The sequence below is a fragment of the Entelurus aequoreus genome, linkage group LG21, assembly GCF_033978785.1.
Source record: "Entelurus aequoreus isolate RoL-2023_Sb linkage group LG21, RoL_Eaeq_v1.1, whole genome shotgun sequence".
NCBI lineage: Eukaryota > Metazoa > Chordata > Actinopteri > Syngnathiformes > Syngnathidae > Entelurus > Entelurus aequoreus.
Genome location: NC_084751.1, coordinates 50,549,165 through 50,572,648, shown reverse-complemented (window position 1 = coordinate 50,572,648; position 23,484 = coordinate 50,549,165). Strand labels below are relative to the sequence as shown.

At 35.7% G+C, this 23,484-nt stretch overlaps 1 protein-coding gene across 1 annotated transcript in view; it reads right to left on the bottom strand.

The window, feature by feature from the left end:
* The window catches only part of LOC133638631 (guanine nucleotide exchange factor VAV2-like), a 190,884-nt gene extending 168,879 nt beyond the window's left edge, over positions 1 to 22,005 (bottom strand). The window contains exons 1-2 of the mRNA XM_062031422.1: positions 21,985 to 22,005; positions 21,820 to 21,878 (exon numbers count right to left, since the gene is read on the bottom strand). Coding sequence (XP_061887406.1) covers positions 21,820 to 21,878; positions 21,985 to 22,005 — 80 coding nt within the window. The remainder of the gene's footprint in view (positions 1 to 21,819; positions 21,879 to 21,984) is intronic.
* Between the last annotated feature and the right edge of the window lie 1,479 nt (positions 22,006 to 23,484).

Genomic DNA, 23,484 nt, shown 5'->3' with positions numbered 1-23,484 from the left:
AAGACAATACAAGAAGTCGCAGAAGAAGATTAACATTTGAATGACAATATCCACTTTCGGTACAATTGCAATAAATTGGAATTGATCATTTTAATTAGGACTGGGCGTTATATCGATTTCCTCGATATATCGCGGGTGCCACACCCACAAAATGCCCAAGCAACCATTTCCAGATCAACACCATATGAAAAAACTAGTCAACAACAGAAGGAGATGAAGTCCGCAGGAACCTACCACATAGCGAAGGACATACACTATTTGATTTCCTATTATGCAGCTCATTTTTATTTGACACTTATTGAAATATCTTGTGTGACATCATGAAAACTGCTGTGAAGACGCACTGGCTGAGACTCACAGTAATCCCGCCTCCTGGTGGTAGAGAATGCACCCCCTGTCGTAGAATGCACCCCCTGACGGAAGTGTTGTATCAACTAAAGCCCACACTTAAACTTTCCACGTGCAAGATTGAATCTATTTAAAAAAGTTATTTAATAAGAAGCCAAAAAGTGCAAAAACAATAATGTTCGTGTTGGAGGAGTTGTGAATGACTGCAGGGCCACCACATTAGGTACACCTGCAGACTGCAGCACGGATTTCATATTTCATTCATTCACAACTCCTCCGACACGAACATGATTGTTTTTGCACTTTTTGGCTTCTTATTGAGCTGCTGCATTTTTTGGTTGGGTTGTTTATTTCTTTTGAGTAACTTCTACATTTCTAAAAGGGGAGGAATGTAATAGAGCAGTGGTCCCCAACCACCGGTCCGCGGACCGATTGGTCCTGGGCCGCGGACCGATTGGTACCAGAAAAAAAATAAAAATGTTTTTTTTAATTTTTTTATTAAATCAACATAGAAAAACACATGTTATACATTATATATCAATGTAGATCAATACAGTCCGTAAGCACACATGATTGTATTTCTTTATGAAAATACAATCATGTATTCCCCCCCCCCCCGGTCCGTGGGACAAATTTTCAAGCGTTGACCGGTCCGCAGCTACAAAAAGGTTGGGGACCACTGTAATAGAGGGATCTATGTTTGTCTGTTGCCATCTCCTGGTTAATGTTGGCTATAGCGTACTGGGGTTACTTTTTGGTTGGCCAACGGTTTACGTGGTGTTGCGCACCTGACTGGTTATTGCCTCCAACCCAATATGTTACATAAAGGTAAAACCATAATAACGTTTTTTTTTAATTAAATGTGCTTTTTTGTGTGCTACAGTTTGTATGTGTAAAGTTAAAGTTAAGTTAAAGTAGCAATGGTTGTCACACACACACTAGGTGTGGTGAAATGTGTCCTCTGCATTTGACCCATCCCCTTGATGTGAGGGGAGCAGTGGGGAGCAGTGGGGAGCAGTGGGCAGCAGCGGCGCCACGCCCGGGAATAATTTTTGGTGATTTAACCCCCAATTCCAACTCTTGATGCTGGGTGCCAAGCAGGGAAGAATGCTGGTATGAGCTTTTAAACATAACCCGTTAACTGCTGCCAATCAAATGGTGAATAAGATACTCTTTAGGGTTCATATGTTTGTAAATCTGACTGTGATGAAGTCAGTGCCTCACCTGACATGAACCTCACCGCACGTCACTGCCAGATATATATGGTGTATCGTGACATGGCTTAAAAATATTGAGATATTAAAAAAAGGCCATATGGCCCAGCCCTACTTCCAGTGTTGTAATACAGCCCGCTCACAGTGATTTGTGTCAAGAAAAAAAAAACAGGAATCAAACTATCCAAAGTCTTGCAGCTTTTGTGTCCTTAAAGCCAAAGCCTTTTTTTTGATTAACACCATAAATTTGAAGAAAAAAACCCCTAACCGTGTTGAATTGTCCCCGCCATCGATAAAGTCAATCCTGGCATTAAGGGAATTTGTTGGCACAATCGTGCGAAGGACTGAGTCACACTGAGCCCTCCCCATTGATCAGCCGGCGTCAAAGAGCAGGACAACGGCGCGGTTATTAGAAGGGAAGACGACTTGGACCATGGAAGACGCGAGGGAGTCCCTGGACACAGCTCTGCTTCTGCTACGCTCAATAAATCACAGGAGCTCAAGCCAGCTCACACACTTTGCTACTTTCTCCTTTTCCGCCTTTTTAAATCTGGCCCTGGAGCGTCTCTCAAAGTCACCTCTACTAGTGAAATACTTGATGTGTGTCACCACTTCCATGTGGCATTACCTCCTTGGCGGTATTCAAAGTAGTGATGTCCAACGAATAACTTTTTAAAAATCAGATGACCGTATTTTCCGGACCAGTCTAGTCAGGTCTATTTTCATACAAAAGGGGCACCGGATTATAGGGCGCATTAAAGGAGTCATATTATGATTTTTTTTCTCTCTAATTAAAAACACGTCCTTGTGGTCTACATAACATGGAATGGTGGTTCTTTGGTCAAAATGTTGCATAGGTGATGTTTTACAGACCAAGGACGGGAGTGGAAGAAGTGTCAAAAGATGGCGCTAACTGTTTTACTGACATTCAGACTTTACTTCAATCAACAACGGAGCAGCATCTCCTCATCCGTGGCTCACTAGTGCAACAACAACGCCCGAAATGTGTCCCGTGAAAAACCGTCCGACCGGAACTCTCTAATAACTAAAGTTCCTTGGGTGAATAATGTAAACTCACTACACCGGTATGTTTTAGCGCTTTCATGGCGAGTTTACTGACGGATATAAGTAAGAACTATACACTACTTTATATTACAAATGGCAACAGCGGAGGATGAATGTCACATAACAAGAAGATAGAGAAAAAGAAGAAGCTTATCGACTACGGGGTCGGCACGGACTACAAAGGCGGAAGCGCGCACATTTTTAGAATTTATGCAGATCCCAAATACAGATCAGCAGGTACCAGAAGGTAAGAAAAGTTGCTTTTGCATAATATTGCGAAACAAAACGCCAGATAATATGTCTTACCTTATACACACACCATAATAATACTTGTATGTTGAAGCACAGTACAATCCATCAAGCGGTGCGGCTTCATAGCTTACCAAAGTCCTACTAAAACATTTTGATAGATTTTTTAAGTGGTGTGTGTAATGTTCTATATTTTCAATGGAACATATAACATTTTGGTGTTGTTTACTTGAGTCATATTGCAGTATACATGTAGCTTTTATGTTTGACTGCCATCTACTGGTCACACTTATCATTACACCATGTACCAAATAAAATAGCTTTGAGGTCAGTAAGCACAACCAGAATTATTCTCTACATTATGCACACCAGGTTATAAGGCGCACTGCCGATGAGTGGGTCTAGTCAGGTCTACTTTCATACAAAAGGCGCACCGGATTATAGGGCACATTAAAGGGGTCATATTATGATTTTTTTTTTCTAAATGTAAAACACGTCCTTGTGGTCTACATAACATGTAATGGTGGTTCTTTGGTCAACATGTTGCATGGATGATGTCTTACAGACCATTTACAGCGTGCAAGGACGGGAGTGGAAGAAGTGTCAAAAGATGGCGCTAACTGTTTTAATGACATTCAGACTTTACTTCAATCAATAACGGAGCAGCATCTCCTCATCCGTGGCTCACTAGTGCAACAACAACGCCCGAAATGTGTCCCGTGATAAACCGTCCGACCGGAACTCTCTAATAACTAAAGTTCCTTGGGTGCATAATGTAAACTCACTACACCGGTATGTTTTAGTGCTCTCATAGCAAGTCTACTGACAGATATCACTTAGAATGTTACGCTACTTTATATTAGAAATGCCCCATAACAAGAAGATAGAGGAAAAAGAAGAAGCTTATCAACTACGTAGTCAGCACGGACTACAATGGCAGACATGCGCAAATTATCAGTACTTATGCAGATCCCCAAAACAGATCAGCAGGTACCAGAAGGTAAGAAAAGTCGGTTTTGCATGATATTGCAAAACAAAACGCCAGCTCATGTGCCATTTTGCGGTCCTTATACACACACACCATAATAATACTCATACTTCTGACTACGACAGCCATAATGCGTTGACAATGGGAGACCGGGCTTTCTGTTCCGCCGCTCCCAGTCTGTGGAACGCTCTCCCTGACCATCTGAGGGCACCACAGACTGTGGATGCTTTTAAAAAAGGTTTAAAAGCCCTTCTATTTAAAAACGCCTTTTTTTTAGATATGTGTATACCAGCTATAACTATTTGGCTGTTCTAGTTTTTATTTTTATTTATTTATTTATTATCTTTTTTTATTTATTTTATTTTTTTGTTAATACACTGTAGCACTTTGAGATTGTTTACTCAATATAAAGTGCTTTATACAAATAAAATATATTATTATTATGACAATCCATCAAGCAGTGCGGCTTCAAAGTCGTACTAAAACATTTTGAGAGCTTTTTGAGTGCCGTGTGTAATATTCTATATTCTCCATGGAATATTTAAAGTTTTGGTGTTGTTTACTTGAGTTTTATTGCAGTCTACACATATCTCTTATGTGTGACTACCATCTTCTGGTCACACTTATCAATACACCGGTATGTTTTAGCGCTTTCATGGCGAGTTTACTGACGGATATAAGTAAGAACTTTACACTACTTTATATTAGGAATGGCAACAGTGGAGGATGAATGTCCCATAACAAGAAGATAAAGAAAAATAAGAAGCTTATCGACTACACGAACTACAAAGGCGGAAGCGCGCGCATTTTTAGGATTTATGCAGATCCCAAATACAGATCAGCAGGTACCAGAAGGTAAGAAAAGTTGCTTTTGCATAATATTGCGAAACAAAACACCAGATAATATGTCTTACCTTATACACACACCATAATAATACTCCTATGTTGAAGCACAGTACAATCCATCAAGCAATGCGGCTTCATAGCTTGCCAAAGTCGTACTAAAACATTTTGATAGATTCTTAAGCGCTGTGTGTAATGTTCTATATTTTCAATGGAACATATAACATTTTGGTGTTGTTTACTTGAGTCATATTGCATATTATATCTCTTATGTGTGACTGCCATCTACTGGTCACACTTATCATTACACCATGTACCAAATAAAATAGCTTTAAGGTCGGTAAGCACAACCAAATTGATTCCGTACATTAGGCGCACCGGGTTATAAGGCGCACTGTCGAGTATTGAGAAAATTAAAATGTGGAGGGGGGCGTGGCCTGCGGGCCTGCCGCGGAACGGGGTGTGCCAGGACCGGCCTCAAAGACAGCGACAGGTGCGTAGATGGCCCAGGTGGGCCTTGTTATCTAATCACCTGTCGCCTTTATTAGCAGCAGCCGGTATGAGACACGTTGTTGGAGCTGGAGTGAGAGCGAGAGAGACACGGACAGGAAAAAGAGAGTTTGCTGTAAAGCAAAACCCCTGCACGAATTTATGAAAATAAAACAGTGTTGTAACCCTGATCCGGGCTCTCGTGGCAGTATTTCGTGGTCTGAGGAACCCACTGGAGGGCAACCTCCACAGGCTTAAATAAACATTTTCTCTATGGTTATATTTATCCTCGTATTGAGAAGAATTGTTGTACATTCTCGAGTAGCAAGTTATAGTTTGCTTTGTGTATATATTTTTTTACTACTGCACAAAGACATTAAATTGAATTTGATTTTACTTTTACATGTTGTACTTATTTTCTGCCTCTGTAGATATTTTCTTGTTACAAGTATTTTTTTCAATCCCTTTGTTTGAGTCTTCTCTTTTTTTCTTCTTACGCAGTTGTTTCAACACACAACGTTTGTTATAAAGTATCCAGAAAGTATCAACAAATAACCATGTGCATCATTTAAAGTAGAATTAAAAGTATGATGAGTGATTTTAACCAAAAATATGCAGATTCCCCCACACCCACCTGAATTTATGCCAATAAATTCCCCAATTCTCAATTCCCCCCCCAAAAAAGTATTAACTCGCTGAAATATAAAGACAATATAACATACATCCATTAACGTGGATGCATATGCAATATATTTATCTGTACAGTAAATCTATTTATATCTGCACCTTATTGCTCTTTTATCCTGCACTGCAACGAGTTAATGCAACTGTGAGGAGGCGTGGCCTGCGGACCTGCAGCGAGGCGGGGCGCGCCGGGGCCGGCTCCGAGATGGGCGACAGGTGCGTAGATGGCCCACCTGAGCGGGCGCAGTTGTCTCATCACCTGTCACTGTATAAAAGGGCAGCAACCGAGAAGGACGTGGTTGGTGAAGTCGGAGTGGATGGCCGGGAACGAACCCGAGCCTGAGCGGGAGTGAGACGGAGACGAGGACGCGGAAGGCTGAAAAGCTACCGGAAGAGCGAGACGGGGAGAAGAGGCGAGTGCTGAAAAGCGACCAGAGAAGGATGTTTATTGAAAAAGTCATGTCATGTCATGTCATGTCCGTCATTGGTGGTCCGAGGAACCCTGAGATGCGAGTCATCCACAGCAACGAAATGTTGTTCTTATCTGTACTGTAAAGTTCAAATTTGAATGACAATAAAAGGAAGTCTAAGTCCAATGAAAAATTTCTAAATTAGAAAGTCAACCTACGAGATGTTTAGATTGCTAATTATGATGATGATGATGACGGTGTTGCTTGGAATTGTTGCAATTCTGGATTTTTTTTTTAAGAAAAAAAACTCCCACTTGGATGCAACAAACCATTACACCTCGAAATATTACAACGGAGTATGAAGTCCATTTAGTAATAAACACGACCTGAATTAGATTCCATTCATTATTTTTGACCATCTGGCTAATGTTTAGTTGAGCACCGTAGTAGGAGAAGTTGGCACCAGGCCAAAAGAAAACCTTGGAGTTGGAGGTGGATGCCGTGATGGACACATCCACCACCCGGGCCTCGATGCACTGAGCTGACATCAAAGATGAGACAAGAAAAAGTCGATGGACAAGTCTGAGGCATAGATTCCAGGAGGTTTAACCAAGCTCACTGGTCACTTTCAAGATCAATGGAGAGCTTGCTGTAAGCATTTTTTTGACACCGCGAGGTAATTTTCTGTGATTAAGAAAGCAACCTTGAGGGTCTGGAAGAGTATTTTTTCTAAAAGTAGAGCCAAGATTTCTTCATTTTTAAAAAAAAAAAAGAAGATCTTTGATTGTGTGCGTGTGGATGGATAAAACTGAGTTATGGCTTGTCCCCGTCTAATGACATCACAATTGTCATATTTTTCACCTTTCACAGGTGCAATGTAGTGTTGTCTCTATACCGATATTTTGGTACCGGTAACAAAATGTATTTTGATACTTTTCTAAATAAAGGGGATCACAAAAAAAATGCCTTTATTGGCTTTATTTTAACAAAAAATAAACATATGTTTATTGTTGCAATCTGATAGTGAACATACTAGACAACTCGTCTTTTAGTAGTAAGTGAACAAACAAAGGCTTCTAATTAATCTGCTGACGTATGCAGTAACATATTGTGTCATTTATCTACCTATTATTTTGTCTAAATTATAAAGGACAAGCTGTAAAAAAAAACATTATTAATCTATTTATTCATTTACTGTTAATATCTGGTTATTTTCCATTTTAACATGTTCTATCTACACTTCTGTTAAAATGTAATAATCACTTATTCTTCTGTTTGGATACTTTACATTAGTTGTGGATGATACCACAAATTTAGGTATCGATCCGATACCAAGTAGTTACAGGATCATATATATATATATATATATATATATATATATATATATATATATATATATATATATATATATATATATATATATATATATATATATATATATATATATATATATATATATATATATATATATATATATATATATATATTTTCAAAGGTAAAAAATGATTTTCAAGGTAAAAAAATGATTTTCAAGGTAAAAAATTATTTTTAAGGTAAAAAAAAAATGTTTTCAAGGTAAAAATTGATTTTCAAGGCAAAAACTGATTTTCAAGGTAAAACATTTTTTCAAAGTAAAACATTATTTTCAAGGTAAAACATTTTTTTTCAAGGTAAAAGTTGATTTTCAAGGTAAAAAATTATTTTCAAGGCAAAAAATTATTTTCAAGGTAAAAATTATTTTCAAGGTAAAAAAGTATTTTTAAGGTAAAAAAAATGTTTTCAAGGTAAAAATTGATTTTCAAGGCAAAAAAATATTTTCAAGGTAAAATATGATTTTTAAGGTAAAAATAATTTTTTTCAAGGAAAACATTTATTTTCAAGGCAAAAACTGATTTTCAAGGTAAAAAATGATTTTCAAAGTAAAAAATGATTTTCAAGGTAAAAAAAAATATTTTTAAGGTAAAAAAAAATGTTTTCAAGGTAAAAATTGATTTTCAAGGCAAAAACTGATTTTCAAGGTAAAAAATTATTTTCAAGGTAAAAAACTATTTTCAAGGTAAAAAAAAATGTTTTCAAGGTAAAAATTGATTTTCAAGGCAAAAACTGATTTTCAAGGTAAAAAATTATTTTCAAAGTAAAAAATTATTTTCAAGGTAAAACATTTTTTTTCAAGGTAAAAGTTGATTTTCAAGGTAAAAAATTATTTTCAAGGCAAAAAATTATTTTCAAGGTAAAAATTATTTTCAAGGTAAAAAAGTATTTTTAAGGTAAAAAAAATCAGTTTTTGCCTTGGAAATCAACTTTTACCTTGAATATGTGTGTGTGTGTGTGTGTGTGTGTGTGTGTGTGTGTGTGTGTGTGTGTGTGTGTGTGTGTGTGTGTGTGTGTGTGTGTGTGTGTGTGTGTGTGTGTGTGTGTGTGTGTGTGTGTGTGTGTGTGTGTGTGTGTGTGTGTGTGTGTGTGTGTGTGTGTGTGTGTGTGTCTGGTGTCAGATGAAACAAAAATTTAACTATTTGGCCAAAATACCCAGCAATATGTTTGGAGGAGAAAAGGTGAGGCCTTTAATCCCAGGAACAACAGGCCTACCGTCAAGCATGGTGGTGGTAGTATTATGCTCTGGGCCTGTTTTGCTGCCAATGGAACTGGTGCTTTACAGAGAGTAAATGGGACAATGAAAAAGGAGGATTACCTCCAAATTCTTCAGGACAACCTAAAATCATCAGCCCGGAGGTTGGGTCTTGGGCGCAGTTGGGTGTTCCAACAGGACAATGACCCCCAACACACGTCAAAAGTGGTAAAGGAATGGCTAAATCAGGCTATAATTAAGGTCTTAGAATGGCCTTCCCAAAGTCCTGACTTAAACGTGTGGACAATGCTGAAGAAACAAGTCCATGTCAGAAAACCAACAAATTTAGCTGAACTGCACCAATTTTGACAAGAGGAGTGATCAAAAATTCAAGCAGAAGCTTGTGGATGGCTACCAAAAGTGCCTTATTGCGGTGAAACTTGCCAAGGGACATGTAAGCAAATATTAACATTGCTGTATGTATACTTTTGACCCAGCACATTTTCTCACATTTTCAGTAGACCCATAATAAATTCATAAAAGAAGCAAACTTCATGAATGTTTTTTTGTGACCAACAAGTATGTGCTCCAATCACTCTATCACAAAAAAATAAGAGTTGTAGAAACGATTGAAAAGTCAAGACAGCCACTTTAGACCACGACTGTATATATAAACATATACATGTATTCATTTATACATACACATACATACAGTATATACACATATACACACACATATATATGTAAATATATATATATATACATATTCTATATAATATATATTATATTATTTATTATGCTGTTACTGTACATACATGTAATATATGACTATATTGATGAACAGAGGTGTTTTAATGCTACCAAGTCAGTTTGTGGCATTTGTCCACAGTCGGGACCCGGGGTGGACCGCTCGCCTGTGTATCGGTTGGGGACATCTCTGCGCTGCTGACCCGTCTCCACTCTGGATGGTCTACAGCTGGCCCCACTATGGACTGGACTCTCACTATTATGTTAGATCCACTATGGACTGGACTCTCTCACTATTATGTTAGATCCACTATGGACTGGACTCTCACTATTATGTTAGATCCACTATGGACTGGACTCTCACACTATTATGTTAGATCCACTATGGACTGGACTCTCACTATTATGTTAGATCCACTATGGACTGGACTCTCACACTATTATGTTAGATCCACTATGGACTGGACTCTCACTATTATGTTAGATCCACTATGGACTGGACTCTCACACTATTATGTTAGATCCACTATGGACTGGACTCTCACTATTATGTTAGATCCACTATGGACTGGACTCTCACTATTATGTTAGATCCACTATGGACTGGACTCTCACACTATTATGTTAGATCCACTATGGACTGGACTCTCACACTATTATGTTAGATCCACTATGGACTGGACTCTCACTATTATGTTAGATCCACTATGGACTGGACTCTCACTATTATGTTAGATCCACTATGGACTGGACTCGCACACTATTATGTTAGATCCACTATGGACTGGACTCTCACTATTATGTTAGATCCACTATGGACTGGACTCTCTCACTATTATGTTAGATCCACTATGGACTGGACTCTCACTATTATGTTAGATCCACTATGGACTGGACTCTCTCACTATTATGTTAGATCCACTATGGACTGGACTCTCACTATTATGTTAGATCCACTATGGACTGGACTCTCACACTATTATGTTAGATCCACTATGGACTGGACTCTCACTATTATGTTAGATCCACTATGGACTGGACTCTCACTATTATGTTAGATCCACTATGGACTGGACTCTCACACTATTATGTTAGATCCACTATGGACTGGACTCTCACTATTATGTTAGATCCACTATGGACTGGACTCTCACTATTATGTTAGATCCACTATGGACTGGACTCGCACACTATTATGTTAGATCCACTATGGACTGGACTCTCACTATTATGTTAGATCCACTATGGACTGGACTCTCACTATTATCTTAGATCCACTATGGACTGGACTCTCACTAGTATGTTAGATCCACTATGGACTGGACTTTCACTATTATGTTAGATCCACTATGGACTGGACTTTCACTATTATGTTAGATCCACTATGGACTGGACTTTCACTATTATGTTAGATCCACTATGGACTGGACTTTCACAATATTATACTAGACCCACTCGACGTCCATTGCATCCAGTATCCCCTAGAGGGGGGGGGGGTTACCCAGATCTGCGGTCCTCTCCAAGGTTTCTTATAGTCATTCTCATCGACGTCCCACTGGGTTGTGAGTTTTTCCTTACTCTTATGTGGGATCTGAACCGAGGATGTCGTTGTGGCTTGTGCAGCCCTTTGAGACACTTGTGATTTAGGGCTATATAAATAAACATTGATCGATTGATTGATTGATCTTTATGAGCATCTCTGATTGGACAAAATGCACATGACAGCCAGAGAATGTGTGTTAATGAAGACACTTTTTGAAACACTATTTATGTGCACAGAGATTATTTTATCTTTTTTGAAAGTCTCCGTGTTTGTGTGGACACGGCCTTTAAAAGATCCACCATCCAACCTCGAGCCTTTCCCCCCGTTATAGAGAATTATGGCAGCATAAAGCATTTTAACGGCAAACATCCAGCATGTGGAGGACAGCGTGGCTAAACGCCGTTTGTTTGGAAAATGTGCCCCTTAGGGCTTATTAAGAGCGGGCATATGGCTCTTTTACGGCCGCTAATTATTAGTGGTTTGTTTAATTAACTTTTAGTATGATTTTTAAGTACATTTCTCATGAAACTCTTCATCCCCTTTTGAAATAGGCTAATAATTAGACTCTTCTAATTATTAGCCTATTGCTGACGTCAGTATTGGAGGAATGTTGGTGAGGCTTATGAAGTGAGTCATTAGATGCAATGACCTCACCTAAACACAACTTCAAGAATGGAAGAAGACCTTTAAAAAAGAGGGCTAATGCGATTAATGAACATTAGAGGAGAATGTATGTTTTTCAAAATAAAAGAACTGCTTTAATGCTTGAATCTCAATACGTATTTTTAAAATGAAGATTGTTTCCCATAAATTAATTTCTGGTGCTCCCTGTTTGTCCTCGCTTTTAAACACATTATAATGGGACTGCCTGTGAATGTAGCTCGTTGCACGGTGGACGTCATCGAAACTCGCAATGGAAGGATTGGGCCGGGCTGCGGGATGACAGACTGGGGCGATTTCTGAACTGAATCGCAAGATGGATCACATCATGGAAAAAGCTGGTAAGGGAAAATTGGATATGAGGGCCAGCATGGACGAATGGAACAGAAACGCCATTGTAATGTCTGCTCGCGGAAAAACAAAAATCCTACTCTACGATTTGACTCCCTCGAATGGCCTTGATGCTCCAACAACAGGAGCAGGCTGTTCTGAAAACATCCCCAAGGACACCTCAATGATGGACGCTTTTGACCTCCCTCCCTCCCCAACGACACCTGGAGTCGAACTTCTGCTTGCATGCAAAACGGCTCCAGGCCTATGGACACTACATCAACACACCCAAGACAATGGGCATATACACACACACAACCCTTCCCCCACCCCACGCATTCACCACCGCTTGATTCCCCTTCATAGCAGCAGTCGACCTCCAGAGCTCCAAGGTAAAACTATCTTTTTCAAGGCAAAAACTGATTTTCAAGGTAAAAAATGATTTTCAAGGTAAAAAATGAGTTTCAAGGTAAAAAATGATTTTCAAGGTAAAAAAAATTTTTCAAGGTAAACGTTGATTTTCAAGGTAAAAATGATTTTCAGGGTAAAAAAAAATTTTTCGAGGTAAAAGTTGATTTTCAAGGCAAAAAATTATTTTCAAGGTAAAAAAATGATTTTCAAGGTAAAAAATTATTTTTAAGGTTAAAAAAAATGTTTTCAAGGTAAAAATTGATTTTCAAGGCAAAAACTGATTTTCAAGGTAAAAAAACATTTTCAAAGTAAAACATTATTTTCAAGGTAAAACATTTTTTTTCAAGGTAAAAGTTGATTTTCATGGTAAAAAATGATTTTCAAGGTAAAAAATTATTTTCAAGGCAAAAACTGATTTTCAAGGTAAAAAATTATTTTTAAGGTAAAAATAATGTTTTCAAGGTAAAAATAGATTTTCAAGGCAAAAAATGATTTTCAAGGTAAAAAATGATTTTCAGGGTAAAAAAAATTTTTTCGAGGTAAAAGTTGATTTTCAAGGCAAAAAATGATTTTCAAGGTAAAAAATGATTTTCAAGGTAAAAAATTATTTTCAAGGTTAAAAAAAATGTTTTCAAGGTAAAAATTGATTTTCGATGCAAAAACTGATTGTCAAGGTAAAAAAACATTTTCAAAGTAAAAAATGATTTTCAAGGTAAAACATTTTTTTTCAAGGTAAAAGTTGATTTTTATGGTGAAAATTGATTTTCTAGGTAAAAAATGATTTTCAAGGCAAAAACTGATTTTCAAGGTAAAAAATTATTTTTAAGGTAAAAAAAATGTTTTCAAGGTAAAAATTGATTTTCAAGGCAAAAACTGATTTTCAAGGTAAAAAAGTATTTTTAAGGTAAAAAAAATGTTGTCAAGGTAAAAATTGATTTTCAAGGTAAAAACTGATTTTCAAGGTAAAAAACTGATTTTCAAGGTAAAAAATGATTTTCAAGGCAAAAACTGATTTTCAAGGTAAAAAAAATATTTTTAAGGTAAAAAAAATGTTTTCAAGGTAAAAAATTGATTTTCAAGGCAAAAACTGATTTTCAAGGTAAAAAAACATTTTCAAAGTAAAAAATGATTTTCAAGGTAAAACATTTTTTTTCAAGGTAAAAGTTGATTTTTATGGTAAAAATTGATTTTCTAGGTAAAAAATGATTTTCAAGGCAAAAACTGATTTTCAAGGTAAAAAATTATTTTTAAGGTAAAAAAAATGTTTTCAAGGTAAAAATTGATTTTCAAGGCAAAAACTGATTTTCAAGGTAAAAAAGTATTTTTAAGGTAAAAAAAATGTTGTCAAGGTAAAAATTGATTTTCAAGGTAAAAACTGATTTTCAAGGTAAAAAACTGATTTTCAAGGTAAAAAATGATTTTCAAGGCAAAAACTGATTTTCAAGGTAAAAAAAATATTTTTAAGGTAAAAAAAAATGTTTTCAAGGTAAAAAATTGATTTTCAAGGCAAAAACTGATTTTCAAGGTAAAAAATTATTTTCAAAGTAAAAAATTATTTTCAAGGTAAAAAAAAATGTTTTCAGGGTAAAAATAGATTTTCAAGGCAAAAACTGATTTTCAAGGTAAAAAAAATATTTTCAAAGTAAAAAATTATTTTTAAGGTAAAACATTTTTTTTCAAGGTAAAAGTTGATTTTCAAGGCAAAAACTGATTTTCAAGGTAACCATTTTTTTTCAAAGTATGATATCACAATGAAGTCCAAGGTCTCTGTATGTTCTACAATTCATTCCAATGCAAGCATAAGACTTACAACTCATCCATGGTAAATATGCAGAGAGATAAAGGAGTATAACATTTTCCAATGGTGCTGTTTTATATACGGTCATTTATTAGAATCTAAATTAGAACGTAACACATTAGATGATTGAGGAGCTGATTCTATCCATCAATACATAATGCATAGTAACATGTTTCACCCCAGGCTACTGTCATGCACCAGTGCACACATATATAGGAATGAGACCACAGTGCACACACATATAGGAATCAGACCACTGACCTGTGACATGTAACATTTAACAGGTCTTCTCCGGGCCAAGGAGCTAATGTGACCTCACTCAATACAGTCATGGATCCTATTATGGCGACTATATTGTCACTCGTGTTGGTTTAAACATGCAAAAAAACCTAAGATTAGGATATAATTCTGTTTCATACACATCAAATATTTATGCATGTACTACATTGCTCCTATGCCCAGCAGAGTTGCAATACTTAGATATGCAACATCCTTTTGTCCATTTTTGTGTGTGTGGCTTGTGTTTCTCCATGGTGGAAGTAGCCCAAATTGGATTTTTATCTATCCTATCTTCTTAGAAAAGAACTGCTGTTTTTTGGAAGTTCTGCCATTTTTATTGATTAAAATTGAAGTTATTTAACGAACAGGAAACAATACGTGAAGCTAGGCGAACACACATCTACAACGCTAAATATATCCTGTGGTGTACACTGCAAAAAGTCAGTGTTCAAAAACAAGAACAAAAAATACAAAAATGAGGGGTATTTTACTTGAACTAAGCAAAATTATCTGCCAATAGAACAAGAAAATTCGGCTTGTCAAGACTTTCCAAAACAAGTAAAATTAGCTAACCTCAATGAACCCCAAAAATACCTTAAAATAAGTATATTCTCACTAATAACAAGTGCAATTTTCTTGGTAGAAAAAAAGAGACCTTTTTGCTCAATATGTTGAAAAATATTCTTGAATAAAGTAAATGCTAGTGCCATTATCTTGACATAATGATATGCGCTCGGCATTACATTTCTTGAAACCAGCAAACTTATACTAAAAACTAATTTATTGTTCTTAATGGAAAGGCAACAAGGCAACCGCTTGTTACTCTCGGGGTCTCCTTGCCGCTCGGGCAAATCATATTGTCTAAAAATGCATTTTTCCATCGATAACATGACATAATCGCGCCAAGTGTGTGCTCTTTTTCAGTCAAATAGTGCATATATATACAGCCCAGCCCCAAATTTTTTTTAATTGTAATTTCGAACAATTTATCTGAATGTGCATGAACTATTTTTGTTCAAAGTTGTTTGAAAAGTCACATGTTAAATGTTTAAATATTAACTGTCAGTTTACTGTACTACTTTATGAGCATGCATTTTTTATTGTTTCATTGGAAATAAAACAGCAAAGTCCATTTGGCTGTCATCTGTTTTAATTATGAGACACAATTGTGTCAAAGTCATGTTTTTTTTTTTCAATGCTTGAAATAAGAAATTATTACTTTAAAAAAGTAGTTTTATACTTTTGAGTGTTAATGACACAGCTTTGCAACAGTTGATATTCTAGTTTCAAGCATGTTTTACTCAATATAGGTCATCAAATCTCTGCAACAAGCTGTAATATCTTACTGAGATCATTTAGGACCAAAACCCTTAAAACAAGTAAAACACTCTAACATAAAATCTGCTTAGTGAGAAGAATTATCTTATCAGACAGAAAATAAGCCAATATCACCCTTATTTGAGATATTTCATCTTACTTAGATCTCAATTTTTGCAATGTACCTCAGGGATCAATACTAGGACCAAAATGATTCAACCTCTATATAAATGACATTTGTAAAGTTACAAAAAGATTTAACGTTAGTATTATTTGCGGATGATACAACAGCGTTTTGTTCAGGAGAGAACACACATAAGCTAACACAAATAATAACAGAAGAAATGAACAAATTAAAAAGATGGTTTGACAAAAACAGACTACCGTATTTTTCGGAGTATAAGTCGCACCGGCCGAAAATGCATAATAAAGAAGGGAAAAAAACATATATGAGTCGCACTGGAGTATAAGTCGCATTTTTGGGGGAAATGTATTTGATAAAAGCCAACACCAAGAATAGACATTTGAAAGGCAATTTAAAATAAATAAAGAATAGTGAACAACAGGCTGAATAAGTGTACGTTATATGAGGCATAAATAACCAACTGAGAACGTGCCTGGTATGTTAACGTAACATATTATGGTAAGAGTCATTCAAATAACTATAACATATAGAACATGCTATACGTTTACCAAACAATCTGTCACTCCTCATCGCTAAATCCCATGAAATCTTATACGTCTAGTCTCTTACGTGAATGAGATAAATAATATTATTTGATATTTTACGCTAATGTGTTAATAATTTCCCACATAAGTCGCTCCTGAGTATAAGTCGCACCCCCGGCCAAACTACGAAAAAAACTGTTATAGTCCGAAAAATATGGTACAATGCTAAATATATCCTGTGGTGTACCTCAGGGATCAATACTGGGACCAAAATGATTCAATCTCTATATAAATGACATTTGCAAAGTTACAAAAATATTTCACGTTAGTATTATTTGCGGATGATACAACAGCGTTTTGAGTTTGAGTTTGAGTTTATTTCGAACATGCAAGCATACAACATGATACATCACAATTTCCAGTTTCTCTTTTCAACATGTTCGAAAAGGAGTAGGAAGAAGCAGAGCTTATTTAATCCTACCCCTTCTCTTTACATAACAGTGGCAAAACTTTTTGTTCACTTCCTGTTCACAATTTTTTCACAATAAAACTCCATAAGTAATCACAATAAAAATAAATAAATAAATAATAGTAAGAATTTAATAACAATAATTGGTGAAGTAAGTCATATTTCATGTGATGAGATAAGTAAGATTACTTTAAGAATGAATGAATGGATGGATGAAATAAATTGAGAATGTTTGTCATGGTTCTTCTTCTTTGTACTTTGTAAACACTTTAAGTTTGAAGAGTTTCTTGAAGTGTATCATATTAGTACATTGTTTGATTGCTTTGCTTAATCCATTCCATCATTTAATTCCACATACTGATACGTGCAAATGTTTTAAATTACGTTTTTCTCTAAGATTATATTTCTCCTCTTTTTTGAGAAGAAATGTATATTCTTGGGTAGCAGGTTATAGTTTGCTTTGTGCATAATTTTAGCTGTTTGCAAATTCACTATGTCGTGGAATTTCAGTATTTTTGATTCAATAAATAAAGTGTTTGTATGTTGTCTATATCCAACATTATGTAATATTCTAACTGATCTTTTTGTAACACCGTTAATGAATGAAGTGTACTTTTGTAATTATTTCCCATATTTCTACACAGTAGCTCAGATATGGTAACACTAGTGAGCAGTAGAGAATATGAAGGGATTTTTGGTCTAGAACATGTTTTGCTTTATTCATTATTGACGTGTTTCTTGCTACTTTATGTTGTATATTTTTTACGTGAGATTTCCAGTTCAATTTATCATCAATCATTATACCTAGAAATTTGGTTTCATTTACTCTTTCAATTTCTATTCCGTCTATTTGTATTTGTGTTTGACTTTCTCTTCTACTGTTACCAAATAGCATTATTTTAGTTTTACTGAGATTCAACGATAGTCTCTTTTTGTCAAACCATCTTTTTAATTTGTTAATTTCTTCTGTTATTATTTGTATTATCTCCTGTGTGTTCTCTCCTGAACAAAACGCTGTTGTATCATCCGCAAATAATACTAACTTTAAATCTTTTGTAACTTTACAAATGTCATTTATATAGAGATTGAATAATTTAGGTCCTAGTATTGATCCCTGAGGTACACCACAGGATATATTTAGCGTTGTAGACGTGTGTTCGCCTAGCTTCACGTATTGTTTCCTGTTCGTTAGATAACTTCTTATCCAGTTTAAGACTAACCCTCTGATGCCATATCGTTCTAGTTTTTTGATTAAAATATTGTGATTAATTGTGTCAAATGCTTTAGTTAGATCCATAAAAACCGCTGCCGCACATTTTTTACTATCTATTGCATTGGTAATTTCTTCTGTAATTTCAATTAAAGCCATTGAAGTTGAAACATTAGCTCTGTATCCATATTGGTTCTCTTCGAGTATTCTATTTTTATTTATGAAACTTTCTAATCTGTTATTGAACAGTTTTTCTCAATGAATTTAGAAAATTGTGGAAGTAGAGAAACAGGTCTATAATTTGTAAATTGATGTTTGTCTCCAGTCTTATAAATTGGTGCAACTTTAGCTATTTTCATTTTGTTTGGAAATGTACCTGTTTGAAATGATAGGTTACTAATATACATTAATATACATTTTGTTCAGGAGAGAACACACAGAAGATAACACAAATAATAACAGAAGAAATGAACACATTAAAAAGATGGTTTGACAAAAACAGACTATCTTTGAATCTCAGTAAAACAAAAAAAAATGCTATTTGGTAACAGTAGAAGAGAAAGTCAAACACAAATACAAATATACGGAATAGAAATTGAGAGAGGAAATGAAACCCAATTTCTAGGTACCTTATTTTTCGGACTATAAGTCGCAGTTTTTTCCATAGTTTGGCCGAGGGTGCGACTTATACTCAGGAGCGACTTATGTGTGAAATTATTAACACGTTACCGTAAAATATCAAATAATATTATTTATCTCATTCACGTAAGAGACTAGACGTATAAGATTTCATGGGATTTAGCGATTAGGAGTGACAGATTGTTTGGTAAACGTATAGCATGTTCTATATGTTATAGTTATTTGAATGACTCTTACCATAATATGTTACGTTAACATACCAGGCACCTTCTCAGTTGGTTATTTATGCCTCATATAACGTACACTTATTCAGCCTGTTGTTCACTATTCTTTATTTATTTTAAATTGCCTTTCAAATGTCTATTCTTGGTGTTGGATTTTATCAAATAAATGTCCCCAAAAAATACGACTTATACTCCAGTGCGACTTATATATGTTTTTTTCCTTCTTTATTATGCATTTTCGGCCGGTGCGACTTATACTCCGGAGCGACTTATAGTCCGAAAAATACCGTAAGTCGAAAACTGAAGCATATAAAAATTAGGGGGTACAAAAAGCGAGATATCACAAACTTTTATTCACCAATCTTAGAAATCACATGTTCAACTATTTTGACTCGGGAGGGCCAAATTTAGAGGAAAAAAATTTGTCTGGGGGCCGGTATATCGGATTTTTAGGAACACGAACACAAAAACTAACTAGGATGTCTGATTGAATGCTAAAAAATTTATTTAAAATTTTCTTACTGAATGAGACACCCAGAATGGGGTGGAGGGTGAAATTTAAAAAAAAACATTTTTTATTTTTTTTTTAGTTAAGAAATACAATCATGTGTGCTTACGGACTGTATCCCTGCAGACTGTATTGATCTATATTCATATATAATGTATATATTGTGTTTTTTATGTTGATTTAATTAAAAAAAAAAATAATAATAATTTCTTGTGCGGCCCGGTACCAATCGGTCCGCGGACCGGTACCGGGCCACGGCCCGGTGGTTGGGGACCTCTGTTGTATGCATGCATGTTCCAAATAAAAATAAACTCAAACTCAAAAATAAATGTTTTGATGCATTCCAACTTATATCCAGGTGTTTGTGGTCCACATAAAACGATGTGCTCTAAATGTGTGCTTAGAGGACAAAGATTAGTTTCCAGTGCAGTCAAACAAGCATCGATTTTGTCACCTCGCAGCCAAACAGTCAATGTCAACAGTCAGAAGTCAGCAGGTTGAGTGTGTGTTTATTAAAGGCAAGAGACCTGAGCTGGCGTTCTATGTCGCGCCTTCATTTCCGCCTAATAGGTGCGACGTCTACGCCAGAGGTGTCAAAGTCGTTTACACTGAGGGCCACATCGCAGTTATGTTTGACCCCAGAGGGCCCGCGTCTAATAGCGAATACTATTATGACACAATTTTATTCATGCATTTTTATTAGTAGATTTTTTAAACTAAAATGTAAAAAAAATATGGTAAGTTGCAATAATTTCACCTCAAAATGTAGTGTATATTACTGTAAATGGAAAAACAGTACTGCTGTTTTAATGGTCAAAAAAAGGCAGCTCAGTTGCCAGTATTTTAGTGTAAAATGTACATTTGTTTTTCTACTGTGAATAAAAAAAACTGCAATTTTACAGTAAAAATTTGGCACCTAAGCTGCCATTTTAATTGTTTGTTGTTGTTTTTTTTATCGCAAATCAACAACTGTAGATTTTTCGATGTATTACTGTAAATGCCACCACAGTTTATTACAGTAAAAAAAAAAAAAAGTACTGTTTTTTTCCATTTAGAGAAAAATGCTGTAAAAACCACAGTAAATTTCACAATTTTGCTACTTTTACAAAGCACAATTTAATGGATAACTTGATTTGAAATCACTATTGTTAGTATTTATTTCTCTTTAAAAAATGGTTTGAATGTTCGGTAATATAACTTTGCTTAATTAGGCTAATATTTAAGTTAACATAATTTGCGATTACAAGGAGTACATTTTTTTTTTCTACCAAAATATTAAGAAATAATACATTTAGTAAGAAAATTTACAGTACTTTATTGATACATATTTGTGAGGGGGGGGGGGGGCGTGGCCTGCGGACCTGCAGCGAAGCGGGGTGTGCCAGGACCGGTTTCGAGATTAGCGACAGGTGCGTAGATGGCCCACCTGGGCTGGCTTATCTAATCACCGGTCGCTCTGTTAAAGAGCAGCAGCCGGGAAGGAGAGGGGTTGTTGATGGTGGAGAGAAAACCCGAGCACGAACGAGAGTGAGGGGGCGAGACGGACAGAAATGACCGAAAACGAACACAAAAAACATTTATTGCAAAATAAATCATTGTTCAGAAAGATGAACGAGGCGGTCATGTCCATAATTGGTGGTCTGAAGAACCCGGAAGAGCAAGTATTCCACAATATTATTTCCAGGCTTTCGAGGGCCAAATAAATTAAGTGGGGGGGCCACGTCTGGCCCCCGGGCCTTGAGTTCGACACATGTGATGTACACGATGTTCAGACACATCAAGTATATAAGTTTAAAAAAACGAAGAGTAAGCAGAAGCTTATTTTAAAGCAGAAAGAGCAGTGAGAATTAAAAAAACATTTTTTTTTTCATTATTGTGTGAGAAAAATGGCGCCGTCTGACTTAGACAGCAACACACATCAGGACGTATAACTCTAATTTACATGTCTGGATAAATGTATCACCCTTGTTTGAATGACAGGTGAAAATTACTGTGGAATATATTGTAGCGAGCAAGATGACACTCGCTAATTGGCCTTATGTCGTTATATGTGCAGTGTATTAGCCAAAAATGAGCAGCGGTAGTGCGTAGAAGTGTGAATACTCTAATCATTTCTCTCTATTATGGAATAATAAATGCTATTTAGAAATAAGATTTACCTGATTCCTTTGATTTGTGCAATGCTGTGATGGGAGATCCTCGACAGAGTAGATATTACCTGGAGAAAAAACAAACACATTGTCAGTCATACGAATAAAGTATGGTTGTTTTTTTTGGTAACTAAAACATATTTTGACCAAAATGAGACATATCAAAACACGTACTTTGATTTTAGGATATAACATGTTTATTCTGCTACAAGCTGACATACAATAAAATGCAATTATTGGATTCGAGACCACCAAAATCAAAATAATAGGTAGATTAATGACGCAATATGTTAATGCATATGTCAACGGCTACATTAGGAGCCTTTGTTTGTTTACTTACTACTAAAGGACAATCTTGCAATAATAAACATATGTTTAATGTACCGTAAGATTTTTTTGTTAAAATAAAGCCAATAATGCAATTTTTTGTGGTCCCCTTTATTTAGAAAAGTAGCAAAAAACATTGAAAAAAATTTGGTACCGGTACCAAAATATTTGTATCAGGACAACATTAGAATCCATATGTGTTAAACATACTTGTATTATCATTAAACACATTTAACTTGTTCACAAAAATGTCTCTTTCATAAATAAATAAATCAATCAATGAATCAATGTTTGTTTGTATAGCCCTAAATCAGAAGTGTCTCCAGAGGCAGCGGTGTGACAGACTTCATAGTAAGCACCTCAAACGATTTATATTTATTATTTAGGTTAGGGGTAAGGTTAAAGTTTTCATTGTATATTAGTGCGACCCCTCCACCCCTTTTAAGGGGACCAGCAATATGCGCATTCGTATAATTAGGAGGAGATGCCTCATTCAGCGCAAAAAAATCGTCTGGTTTGGGCCAGGTTTCGCAGAGACCAATGACGTTAAGATTGTTGTCTCTAATGACCTCATTAACTAATAAAGTTCTGGAAAACAATGATCTTATGTTTAAAAAGCCCATATTATAGGTAGTGGGCTGTTTATATATTTATATATAAATGATATATATGAATGAAGTAGATCCCCTCCACTTGGTCAATTGAAAAGTAGCTGAAAGGTGTGGGCACACCTGGTGTAGATAAACATTATTTCTCTTTCTTTTTTAGTTTAGTTTATTTGTCGTTATGTTGTGCTCTGTGGCTGTTGGTAATCAAGCACTGGATGCGCACATTTAAGATGATTTGATGCCGCCTTGAAACGAGAACAGCAGCTTTATGACGAAGAACTACAGATGGCGTACTTGCACGGTCTGGAGATGCCAAGTTTAGGATAGTGAGGGGAACCTCCTGTCTAAAATGCACCACACACACACACACACACACACACACACACACACACACACACACACACACACACACACACACACACATACACACACACACAAACACACAGACCCCCTCATCACAAACTCCGCCTCAGACGCCTCATTAACCACTCATGGGTGTATTTCAGCGTACAACACACACGGTCTGCCGATATTATCGGACATCTCTAAAAATTATGTCAAAAGTCATCATTTTACTAAAAGAAAATTCACTATTTTACAAGAACAACAACAAAAAATCGGCAACATTGTGATAAAAGTCAGAATTTTATATGACAAATGTCACCATTTTGCATAAAAATGTAATATTTTGACATAAAAAAGTAATAATTTTACGAGAAAATATTGCCAAAAAATATCC